At 40.3% G+C, this 13,379-nt stretch overlaps 1 protein-coding gene and 1 long non-coding RNA gene across 2 annotated transcripts in view; one reads left to right on the forward strand and one right to left on the reverse strand.

The window, feature by feature from the left end:
* The first annotated feature begins 819 nt into the window (after positions 1 to 819).
* LOC143518449 (uncharacterized) overlaps positions 820 to 13,379 on the forward strand; it is a 153,623-nt gene continuing 141,063 nt past the window's right edge. Inside the window, exons 1-2 of the long non-coding RNA XR_013132192.1 lie at positions 820 to 1,234; positions 1,528 to 1,637. This is a non-coding gene — a long non-coding RNA (uncharacterized LOC143518449). The remainder of the gene's footprint in view (positions 1,235 to 1,527; positions 1,638 to 13,379) is intronic.
* Positions 2,211 to 13,379, reverse strand: part of LOC143518398 (uncharacterized) — an 80,827-nt gene continuing 69,658 nt past the window's right edge. The window contains exons 6-8 of the mRNA XM_077010863.1: positions 12,353 to 12,413; positions 10,112 to 10,696; positions 2,211 to 4,097 (exon numbers count right to left, since the gene is read on the reverse strand). Of these exons, the coding sequence (XP_076866978.1) occupies positions 3,454 to 4,097; positions 10,112 to 10,696; positions 12,353 to 12,413 (1,290 nt within the window). The 3' untranslated portion in view covers positions 2,211 to 3,453. The remainder of the gene's footprint in view (positions 4,098 to 10,111; positions 10,697 to 12,352; positions 12,414 to 13,379) is intronic.

Here is a 13,379-nt window from a genome sequence, read left to right on the forward strand (position 1 = left end):
TGCATTTTATTGTGGCACATATTCTGCATGTTTGTATGGAAAAGCAATGCATTTTGTGGATTGCATTTCCATTTTTGCCTAGTAGCGATTACATTTCGAATAGGCACGGAATCATCTCCATAAGAAACAGGCCAGTGTCTGGAAATACACAAATAGAAGTTCTCCACCCAGTAGCTAAACCAGGGATGGGCAACTTCCATGATAAAGAGGGCCAACATTTTTTTCAGCACTATTATTGGAGGGCTACATGACCACGCACTTCAAATAATTGGATATGAAAGACACTACAAATTATTCTCAATAAGAACACATTTTAAATGAATTCAGATCTGTATGTTTATTGCACCAACATACATCTATTTTCTAAATATAAATGCATTAACATGTCCTTAATAAGCAACAAAGACAAAACATTTGCTTAATAAAAAAGTGCAAAAAGGAATTTGAACTCCTTCATATCAAAGAACTGTAACACGTAGCGTGCTGCGGAGCAAGGAGGCGGAGACAAACGGTGAGAAGAGCGAGATTTATTAAGGGGAATTCCATAGGCGAAGTCGTTTGTACAGGCACGGGTCAAAACGGGAGAGCCGTCCTATGGCCCATTTCCACTAGGGCCTGCTTGGCGCGGTACGGTTCGATTCGCGACGGTTTGTGAGTGTTTCCATTAGTACCAGTTCCCAGTTAGCCGGTACTTTCGGGTACTATTTTCGTACCGACTCGCTCGAGGTTCTAACCGTTCCGAAGTGGTACAGTTCTGTGACGTGGAGGAACAGCATGACACTGATTGGCCAGGGAGTGTCGTCACAGGTTGCGTCAGGAGAGCGACTCCTCCGCTATGCTATGGACTCCTCAGCCATTTTTAAAACCCAAGGAGCGAAGTCTGTTCCCTGGTCAAACGCCGAGGTACAAACCTTTCTGTTAATAATCAGCGATCAAAAAATCCAGGGCGAACTGGACGGGGCCACTAGAAATGTAAAGGTTTTTAGCGAGGTTTCCGCGCTAATGGCCACTCATGGCTACCAGCGGTCCGTTCAGCAGTGCCGGTCGGTCCAAGCTAAAAAAGCTTAACGCGATTACCGGGCGGTGAAGGACCATAACGGACGCCGCGGAGCAAACCGCAAAGACTGGAAATGGTTCCAGCAAATGGATGTCATATACGGTCACCGGCCAGCCAGTAACGGAAGAGAAAATGTGCTGGACACGACAATGTCGGTGCTGGAGGCCACGGAGAATGGTGAGTGTATTGTGATTTCACAGTTTTACTAGGCTCGTAAAAGATGTAATATGAACGTAATATGAACGCATCTATTGTAAACGCAGGAATTTTGAGCTGTGTTTGTAGTTAATGTTACCACCACAGTCACTACTGTACAATAGCTAGCTCTTAGCCTTGCTAGTTGCTAGTTAGCTGTAGCTATAAACACAGCATGAGCAGCGATGACGTGCTACACATTTTGTGCAGTTACGCTATATTGTTGTTGCTTTCACGGGAATGCTTGTGTTTAATATTTATTTTTTACGTTCAAGATTTCCCTTCCACTGACGAGGCGAGCGGAGTTGGCGGAAAATGTTTCCTTCAACCGGGCTTTCCTCGGGGTGCTTGGCGAACTTGTGAACACCATGCGAGACAGACGCCAGTAAAAGCACACAAAATGTTGCTTGTAGTACTATAAATATTTATTTCATATAAAGCTATACGTTATTTTTAGGTAATTTGCTTTTTGCACTTTTTTTTAACTATAACTATATTATTTACATATGTTGTACTTTAAATATCTATATTTCATAATAAAGTTTGATTTCATTTGATTGTATGACTGATGCTTTTTATGCAGGGTGTGTTCAGCCTGTTTGAGTAATACCAAATTATTATCAATAATTAGAGCAACCACATACAATAATGAAGACAAAGATGAATAATGGTATGTGTTAAGGGGTTGTACTGTAATCACTGGACAATACAAAACACATTTGGGCACAAAATAAAAGCATGAAAATGTTTATTTGATTAACACAGTAATTGCACATAACCCACAATTAATAAAAATATGTACAATCTAATTACATATATAAAGTACTTTCCAGTAAACAGTATTACACACTAATAATCAATTATTAGAAAATTAATACTTATAATACGCCCCCCCCCCCCCCCCCCCCCCCCCCCCCCCCCCCGTGACCCCGACTAGCGGGATTAAGCGGTTCGGATAATGAATGAATGAATGAATAATTGTCACGTTGAGGACCCCGGCCCCTCCCTTTTGGGCGTGTGTTTACGTAGTCTACGTGCATCGTCTGCGTCTGTGGATATTTCGTGGTGATAGCTATGTCATGTGATAATCCGTCTCACCTGTGAATCGTCTCGTAATCACCTGGGGTTAATGTGGTTTGTCTATTTAATGTGCGCTCGCGCAGTGTCCTGTGCTCGTCGTTGTCTAAGTCTGCACGTTGTGTGACTCGTGTGTGTTTCTCGTGCGCTATTGCGCAATACCTGTGTGCATTAAAAAGTGACGTCTGTCTACAAAATCGAGGATTCTGTGTCTCGTCCTTGGCGTAGCCCGAACGTCACAATAATACTTACAAGAATTCCCCACAGACTTTGAAAAGTCTGCATACAACTTAGATTATATTAATTCACATCTGACTATTGGATAATGTGTATTAATAGTGCAGTTCATTAACACACAGACTCACTGCAGCACTGTGTCCACTTACTGCTGTTTATAATACTGTAGTTTCCACCTCCAGCAGTTGAGGAGTCTCTAATGTGACTGTTTAGAGAAGTTGACTTTGATTTGATTAGAATTTTTTTATTTGAATTAAACAATTTTGTATGAATTATTTTAATAAAGTGACAGAACTCATACATCCTCTTGTTTTGTCATGATGATCCCTTTTCCAGAAGCTCCATCTCAGCAGTCCAGACTCTCCATCTTCTTTTCCTGATGCTGTGTCTGCTCTCTCTGTCTCTGCAATGCTCAGCACAACTGACTGGTAAACCTCCTCTCTGAGTGACTTGAGTCTCTCTGAGCTCTGAGAGTCTCTGTCTCAGTGTCTCCAGCTCTCTGTCCTTCTCCTCCATTTGCCTGTTAAACTCTTCCTGCATCTTGGACTTTGAGACCAAAATGTTTCTCTGGAGTTCAGGCAGGATGATCTTCATGAGGTTCCTCTCTGCCTCCTCCCTGGCCTCTCCTTCATACCTCTCCATGATCTCCTCCATCTCCTGTCTGTGTCTCTCCTCCATTTCTCTTCTCTCCATCTCCATTTCTCTTTCAGTGTCTTCACCTTTTTTTCCATTTCTTTCCTTTGCTCTACCTCTCTGTCCAGCTCTCGTTTCAGATCTCGCTTTTTGTCTTCATCTCTTTCTTCCTTCATCTTTCTCTCCAGTTCAGTCATTCGATCATTAAGTTGTCTGATATCTCCTTCATGTCTTTTTCTCTCCATCTCTCTGATCTAAGATTCTGTCTCCAGGTAGATCTCACTGCTGTAGAATCTCTCTCTGTTTCCTTCCACCATCTTCTCTATCTTCTCCAGCAGCTCTGAGATCTGAGACCCATCCCCACTCTCCTTAATGTTGAGACAGTGAAACCTGTTCCCACATTTCTCCACAAGTGTCTGGACCTCTTGGCCTCCTGACTGAATGAACTGTTCAGGATTTTGCTCTTCCTCAGTAACAGTGAAGAGGATCATGGTGTTCCTCCAACATCTCTCTCCAAACATCTCCTCCATTTTCTCCAGCATCCCTCTCCCCTCTCCTGCAGGCTGCTTCACTGGTATGACTAGGAGGAAGACGTGGGGTCCTGGGGCAGACAGACGGACACAGAGTCCCACGTCCCGTCTCACCTCCTCCAGAGAGCGTTCAGGGCAGAACCAGTCAGGAGTGTCCACCACAGTCACCTTCCTCCCAGCCACCTCCCCCTGTCTGCTCTCACTCTGCTGGGGGAGTGTAGATGTAGCAGCCTGGCTCCTCTCCTTTCTGCCCAGGATGGTGTTTCCTGCTGCACTCTTCCCAGACCCAGTCCTCCCCAGCAGCACCAGCCTGAGTTCTGGTACAGGAACCAGCACTGGAGAGTCTGGACTGGAGGATTCTAATCCCACTGGAAATGAATAAGTATAAATAATTTAACAAATAATAAATAATTAATAAATACATGTAACGTTTAAAGGGGACGAGCGTGACACAGATGCAGGTTTTAAGGAATTTATTAAACAAAGTAGAGACAGGACAAAGCACAGGAAGACAACCAAGTACACAGGAATGTAGGCAACGGGAAACATGCAAAAGAACTAACAGCTAACCAAACAACTAGGGACAAGATTAACAGGTAAATCAATCAAACCCCACATGCCACTAATAAGAAAAACCCTAAAGAACACAACTAAAATGGCAGACGAATTAAACGGTCATACAAACACACTACTGGATGCACTACTACGACGACGGACAACCATGACTACAAATGCATTAAACATAACAAACAGGACAGAAGAACCGAATGAACCTAAGGTCCTTTATCTCTCATAGACATATACTAACTTCAGAATACAACACGAACACTGCAACGAGACATAGGCACTTCAAACATTAAACGAGAATGATTGCGAACACAACACGAAACCGAAAGCAACAGGGTCATTCTACAAAAACGTCCACTTTTGACAGGTGGAAATTTTTCCTACATAAATTTCTTTTTTTAGGATTTTAAATGATACTACATTATGACTGTACTAATTGGCTATAAGAACATATTTAAGGTACACCTAAATGGCTTTTTGCATTTTTTGTACATTTAATTGAAGATTTCATGTACCGTTACCCATCAGGATTGTAACACCAGTGACGGTAACACCAGTGACAACTTTCATAACAAACCTTATTTTACAAAATAGCTGCCACAGGGAATCAAACCACATGTTGACAGTCATGAACTACTCACTGAATTATGTATAAATTAATCAATTTTTATTATTCTATATTCATTTTCCAAAGATTAAAGTAGGGCATACCAGTGACTTGCACTAAAGCTTCGAAGGAAATCTTAGGGTAGATGATACAATTTATAAAAAATGAAAAATGACATTGAACTTACAATGTGTCTGTTTTCATTAATCTTCAGAGAGGAAACAAAATGACTTCCTGTGATGTCATCAGCATGGCTTTGTATATTAAAATAATGGTCTTTTGTCATACGGTAACACCAGTGACATGAATATTGGGGACATACACATTTATTATGTACAGTATTTTACTATATTTATTTGCAATATTGTATATTTAAATATTTTGTGTGATATATTGGACCTTTATGGACACATAACTACAGTTGAGTTAATAAAGTATATGTTTTCCATTAAGAAATAAAGCCCTTAGTTTCCCAGCATGACAGCGAGGACAGGCATTTTTGGGCATACTTGGAAAAACACTCAAATGGTTGAAAAGAAAAACTGACTCTTTTGTGGTTCAAAAAGGTATAATTGTTCAAATATCATGTTGTTTTGTTTTAAAATGTAAATAAATCCCTAAATTTGAGGGCTTTAAAAATGCTACAGCCCTTTAAAATCTAGGGACACAAAAGTGGACATTTCTGTAGAATGACCCAACACTAAAATATTATACATTGGAATACGAGACAGGGGACAAACACTGATCAGAATAAATCAAGACAACCAACGACATATCTACGAGGATTACAACCTATATGACCGATCTAAAAAATGGATTAATCAATATTCGATCGCTCAACTCAAAAGCAGTTTTTATGAATGAACTTATAACAGACCAGAAAATTGATATTCTATGTCTAACTGAAACGTGGATTCAATCTGGTGATTATTTAACTCTAAACGAAGCCACTCCTGTGGGATATAGTTATATACATAGACCTAGATTGTCAGGCAGAGGAGGAATATGTATAATCTATCGTGATTGTTTAGAAATTCATCAGAAGTACTTAGATATCTCAAACTCATTTGAGATGCAGTCTATTAATGTAATTAGTCCATCTGAAAATAAAAGTACATTTTCCCTAACTAATGTATACAGACCACCAGGGCCTTACTCAGATTTCTTAAACGATTTCACTGATTTTGCAGCAAATTTAGCAGTATGTAGTGACAAAATAATAATAGTAGGAGACTTTAACATACACTTTGATAATGCGGAGGATCCACTGACAAGGGCTTTTACCTCTGAATTGAACTCTGTCGGCATTAAACAAAACGTAGTAGGACCTACACATTATCGAAATCATACCCTAGATCTAATCTTAACGCTGGGTATTGACGTAGATAATATAAATATACTTCCGGTAAACCGTAGCAATCTCCGATCACTATTTAGTCACAATTTGAGATTCATCTTAACATAAATACCCGCCCGTCTCCTCGGCAGTGTTTAAAGCGCTCGATAATTTCATCAACAGCAACACAGTTTATTGAAACCCTCCCTGACTTAACTGCTTTAGCCCACTCGCCATCCGATCCAGGAGAGTTAGATAATCTAACCGACTGCTTAGAGAATACCTGCAGATCAGCTCTAGATATAGTAGCTCCACTAAAATATAAAAAGCTAGATCCAAAAAGCTCGCCCCGTGGTACACTGACCAAACTAGAAACTTAAAACAAATAGCACGTAAATTAGAGCGGAAATGGCGATCTACTAAGTTGGAAGTATTCCACTGTGCCTGGAAGGATAGCATTATTGACTACAAACGGGCACTCACTAAAGCACGCTCAGCATACTTAGCCTCACTGATAGAGAAAAATAAAAACAACCCTAGATTTCATTTTAATACTATTTCTAAACTAATAAAAAATCAATCAAGCAGGCACAGAACCTCAGATTCCAGTAAACCTCACTAGTAATGTATTTCTTTGATAATAAAATAGAGAATATTAGACATAATATAAAACCCTCTATTAGCAATACAACTGGTATGTCATCTGGTTTGGTTGATATTGATTGAAATTACATACCGGGAGAAAAACTTGATGCTTTTCATTCACTCCCACAATCAGAATTAGAGAAAATAATTTCTTCCTTAAATTGTACTACCTGCACAATAGACTCAGTTCCCTCAAAGTTATTAAAAGAGGTATTACCAACTGTAACTGAACTTCTTCTAACTATAGTTAACTCTTCCATTACAATAGGTCACATGCCCAAATCATGTAAATTAGCAATTATTAAACCTCTGATCAAGAAACCAAATCTTGATCCGACTGTGCTATCTAATTATAGACCCATTTCAAACACATCATTTATATCTAAGATCATAGAAAAAGCTGTTGCCCGGCAATTATGCCTATATCTGCATAGGAATAACATATTTGAAAAGTTCCAATCTGGTTTTAGGCCCCATCACAGTACTGAAACAGCATTAATTAAAGTAACAAATGATCTCCTCCTTGCTTCAGATCAAGGCTATGTATCACTGTTAGTGCTTCTTGATCTTAGTGCAGCATTCGACACAATTGATCATAGGATCTTGCTAGAAAGGTTAGAACGCTGGATTGGAGTCTCTGGCACAGCCCTTTCATGGTTTTATTACTTAACAAATCGCTATCAATTTGTAGAGCTCAATAATATTCCATCCAAACGTACAATAGTTAAATATGGGGTCCCGCAAGGCTCCATCTTAGGACCACTATTATTTACATTATATATGCTACCATTGGGCACAGTTATAAACAAACATTGTGTCAATTTTCACTGCTATGCAGATGACCCTCAACTTTACATATCAGCCAAACCTGATGACAAACTCAGTTTAGGAAAAATTGAGGCCTGTGTAAGAGATATTAAATGCTGGATGTCTCTAAACTTCCTCCAACTAAATGAGGACAAAACAGAAGTTCTCCTTGTGGGCCCTAAGGCTGCAAGACAAAAAATTCCAAATTTAATGCTTAATCTTGCAGACTATCCCATTACACCTGGCACAGTAGCCAAAAACCTAGGCGTCATACTCGACTTCGACCTATCATTTGATAAATACATAGATAATGCTACTAGGATAGCATTTCTACATCTCCGCAACATTGCCAAATTAAGAAATGCATTATCACAGGATGATGCAGAAAAATTGGTGCACGCCTTTGTTAGCTCTAGATTAGACTACTGCAATTCACTACTGTCAGGATGTTCAAATAGGAATCTAAATAAACTTCAAATAGTTCAAAATGCCGCAGCCAGAGTTCTGACCAGAACTAGAACATTTCAGCATATTAGACCAGTCCTACCAGCCCTGCATTGGCTCCCAGTTAAATTTCGTATTGATTTTAAAATTCTATTATTAACATATAAAGCACTACACGGGCTTGCTCCTGAATAACTCCAGGAACTTATTTCCTACTATGAACCCCCACGTCAACTAAGATCACAGGGTGCTGGTCTTTTATTAGTTCCACAAATTAATAAGGTAACAGCGGGGGGAAAAGCCTTTTCTTATAAGGCCCCCCAGCTTTGGAACAACCTTCCAAAATGCATACGGGACTCTGACACAGTCACAATCTTTAAGTCTAGGTTGAAAACCCACCTATTTGGTTTAGCGTTTGATAATTAACATCCCCCCCTTAGATAAAGGTACAGATCCAGGGGTTCATAGACGAAGGGTTTTATGGTTGACTGGGGTGCTGGTGCTGTCGTCGTGTCACTGCTCGTGGTCACTCAAGTTTGTTGACGGTGCAGTGGATGGATGCTATTGTCTCAGAATGCCCCCAAGCCTGTTACCTTCTGGTTCTGCCTTTTTAGCTAGGCTGTAATAGTTAAACTTAATGCCGGAGTTGCTGCCACACTCCAGGATTGTGTTTAATTTCATCTGTCCTGTATATGTCCTCATACAGAGCTAATTTTCCCTGTTTTATTTTCTCCACATGACTGCCTGCCTGCTCGAGGAAAATGAGATGAGGAGAGACAAGCGATTTATCCAGTGCCAGCCACCTACTGCCTGACCGGATAAGCCTACACCATGATGGACAATACTACATCTTTTCCTTTTCTTTATTTCTTTCTGTCTAAATTGTTGTTGTTGTCATGGTGACCGGTGTCGGCCAGAGGTGGATGGGTTCCCCCCCTGAGTCTTGGTTCCTCTCAAGGTTTCTTCCTCATGCAAAAAACTAGGGAGTTTTTCCTTGCCACTGTCGCCCTTGGCTTGCTCACTGGGGGCTAGGACTCGGCACTTGTAAAGCTGCTTTGTGACAACAACTGTTGTAAAAAGCGCTATATAAATAAAATTTGATTGATTGATTGATTGAACTTACAGAGACCTGGGAAACGGAATCAGAAAACACACAAGAGAAGGGCAAGGGAGCACTTACGAAACACAATGACCAACACGGAGGGATCCAACAGAAGGGATTAAATACTCTAAACAGGGAAGTTAAATGAGACACAGGTGCGAGCACTGAAGACAGGGGCGTGACAGAAAGGGGGAAACCACGGAAACAGGGAAACTAGGCGGGACCATGGAGGAGGGCGGAGCTGGACGTGACAATACATTTATACATTTTAATAAATGTATTAATAAATTGTTGTTAATAAATAAATAGGCTCACTATAATAATATTATAATACACTATAATAATAAGGCTCACTCACTATAATACAGCAGAACCAGAAAGAATGGAGGACATGTTATTCAGAAGGCAGAATTAACAGACGAGCATTATTAAAATAATCTGTAATAGATTATGAGTAACTATTTTCAAAGAATAACTTGTATTTGTCCTCATATCTACTATGTTAGGGTCCGTAGTTTAGTAGCTGTAATACTTCAGTTGTTTCTACAACTTAGCATGTGTAATGTGATATTGATACATCTTATATATTACTTTACTACTGTATTACACTTTTTGTTCATAACTGTGTTAAGTTTTCTGGTCTGGTCTGCATGACCTTCACCAGAATCACGTCTCTGATGACAACACCAATGACAGGACTTTAAAAATGTCTGAAATGTCTTATTCAGGATATGCTGAATAAACACATGCTCCCTGGCCATGAGTGCTACAACTTCACCAAGTCTAAGAGTGTTTCTTGATCAAGGCAACAAATATCCTCCACAATAACATACTTTCTTTTAAAGCATTTTTGTTAAAATACCAAATAACTCACTGTCTGGAGTGTCCACCTCTTTACTGTTTCTTCTCCTGACTGAGACTGGTGGGTCTGGTTCTGTCCTCTCCTGCAGCTGTCTGTTTCTCTCCTCTAGAAGTGTGTCTTTCTCCTCTAGAAGTCTGTCTTTCTCCTCAACCTGCTTGTCTTTCTCTTCAAGCTGTTTGTTCTTTTCTGCCAGTTCAGTTTTCTGTTGTTCCAGTAGGATCATCATCTCCTGGAGTTGGCTGCTCTTCTCCTGTAGTTCCTTTCCCAGTGTCTCCAGTTGGCATTTACTGGTTTCCACCTCTTTTGCTGTGATCTCCAGTAGTCTCTCTTTCTCCTTGACCAGTTCATCCCTCTCATTTATTATTTTATTTTGGTTCTCTATTGTCTTTAAATGTCCCTCTAATTCAGTGTCTTTTTGTTTGAGTTGGTTGTTTTTCTCTTCTACAGTTTTATTTATCTCCTTCAGTTGTGAGTGTTTCTCCTCCAGCTCTCTCTGATTATCCTCTAATGTCCTTCTTCTTTGTCTCAGTTCATCTTTAATCTCTCTGAGCTGTGTCTCCTTCTCTTCTAGTGTATTCTTCTGCAGCTGAAGGTACACTAATAAAAAATAATTAAAAAATATCAATTCATCTGTATGTTCATTTTTAAAACATAACACCAAATTAGTAGTTTTGAACTTTTAACTAAGTATTTAGTATAAATGTTGTATATGTACACATATGTACACAGATATCCCTCCGTGTCCCCACACGACTCCCTGTATCCCCACATGACTCCCTGTATCCCCACATCTCCATGTATCCCCACATGACTCCCTGTATCCCCACACGACTCCCTGTATCCCCACACGACTCCCTGTGTCCCCACACAACTCCCTGTGTCCCCACACGACTCCCTGTGTCCCCACATGACTCCCTGTATCTTTAGTGATCAGCAGTATCATCTGCATCTCCTGTTACTGAACAGGTCTCATCACTGTAAAGGCTGTAAAACACTGGTGTCCAGGTAAAGACCCTCCAACCCCTCACTCACTTGGGGATTATGTCTGGATTACCCAGATCAAGGGTGCAGTGTGAACCCTAATCCCCTGTGAGTAAAGCTCTGAGCTCACGGCACTGTTCCCTCCAGTGGTGGTGAAGTGGAGATGTTCTGACTCTCTCTCTTAACAAACTCTGAGGACCAATGCCAGGAACATTAGTAAGAACACAGGAAGAACTCACACACACACACAATAGACAATAATCATATATCCCCTTCTATCATTAATAAACCTGACACACATCACTCCCAACAAGAACACATGGACACCACTGGAGTATATAGGTGGACACCACTAGTTACACTGGGGTTTATACATAGACACCACTGGTTCCACTGGGGTTTATTGTTCTTTATGTCTAAGAGAACTGCACACACACCAAAATATCTATGCACAGAAAACCAAAATGAAGACTTATATTAACAAGTGTAATATTTAATTTTATTTAAGGCTGGTGTAAATCAAAATACAAAACTGTAAATCTAAGAGTTGTTTATTTCACAGCACAGCACGAAATTGGTAAATTGTCTGTTGCCCTGGTTTCCCCTCGTCTGCCACGCCCGTGTCGTCATTGTCTTCACCTGTGTCTAGTCCGGTTCTGTGTATTTATATCCCTGTGTCTCCCTAGCCCGTTGTCGGTTGTTCTGTTCATTTGCTCAGTCAGTATTTGCCTATGTGCTCCCCGATCCTTATGTTATTTGATTTTGTGAGTGTTGTTCCTGTTCCATTGTTCATTCCTTTTAGTGTTCTCCCCATTGCCCTGTTCATTCTCCTTGTGTGTCTGATCATGCAGATCTACTTGTGAAACCTGGATGGCTCACCTGTTTCGACCCCTGCCAGTTGTTACGACTACAATTTTGGAATTCCCTGTAATAAATCTCGCTCTCCTCAGCGTTTGTGTCTGCCTCCTAGCTCCGCAGCACGAGCTGCGTTACATTGTACTTATTATAAAGTACTTAACGCTGATGTATTAATAGCAGAAAACCTTCAAATACCCATGACTGAAACTTATAAGCTCTTATAACCACACAATAAACTAGAGTGTTGATAACCACAATGTAAACTACAGTTGTTATAACCACAATGTAAACTACAGTGGTTATAACCACAATGTAAACTACAGTGGTTATAACTACACTATAAACTACAGTAATTATAACTCATAAATAAAATTACATTGTCCTAAAGTTATTATTACTTATTTTTCTCCTTACCAGGCAGCACAGAAGATTTCTCCATTTTCATTCTCTCCTTTTCTGTCAATCTTCTGTCTCTCTGTGGAAGTGAATTAAACAAAGTGAAGGGTCCATGATGTCATACTGTGTGTTATATGAAGGACCAGTGTGGATTATCATACCTGTCAAGTTTTGTATTTAAAAATACGGGACATTTATCGTATATGACGTCATCGCCTAATTTGCATAATCAGTTACAGCATTTGCATATAGCCGCAATCGAGGCTGTAGGAGAAACGAAAACATCTTTGGAGTGGCAAAAAGTGAAGAAAAAACACCCCAAATATGTTGTGAACTACAAATGAATAAAAAAAAATAATTTTCTAGTGGTATTTCTAGCTACAAATGGGGACATCTCGCGTTTGTGTTTGGCAGATTGTTCGTGCTGACGGACATCGTTCCTTCCCCCATGATAGACACTAAAATCACAGCTACATATCTTACAGAATGAGTAGCTGTGCCCCTTCATGCTCCTCTTTAGGAAAGTAAATTCCCTGTCCCATTCGTCAAGGTACTCACACGTACGCTTAGCTTTTTAGGCAGGACTGCCTTCTCTCGTTAAATCCATCTCTGATTTGTTGTTCCAGGTTTGCTCCAACTGTCGACACTAAACCCGCGAGTTTACCTGCAGTAGTCTGGGTGGCAGTTCTCGCGAGGCTATAGTGACAGAATTCTGTTTGGAGCGGCACATGAATGCTTTAAATAAATAAAAATTGGCTAGTCAGGCCAATCAGGCTAGTCAAACGGAACTATAGAGACAGAGTTGAATCCAACTTCCTCTGCTCTGATCTCAGATGTATGTGGAGTGGACTGCGCACCATCTCTGATTATAAAGGAGGTATGAGCTGGGATAGGGGGTCACCCTCCTCACTTGCTGACGAGCTTAATGCACATTATGCTCGTTTTGAGGATAATAACACCTCCCCTGCTATAAATCTCCCAACAGATCAGGAGAGCTTCACTCTGACCATTTCTCTGTCTGAGGTGGTGAAATCTTTCAGGGCAG

Source organism: Brachyhypopomus gauderio, chromosome 7 (assembly GCF_052324685.1).
Source record: "Brachyhypopomus gauderio isolate BG-103 chromosome 7, BGAUD_0.2, whole genome shotgun sequence".
In the NCBI taxonomy this organism is placed as follows: domain Eukaryota; kingdom Metazoa; phylum Chordata; class Actinopteri; order Gymnotiformes; family Hypopomidae; genus Brachyhypopomus; species Brachyhypopomus gauderio.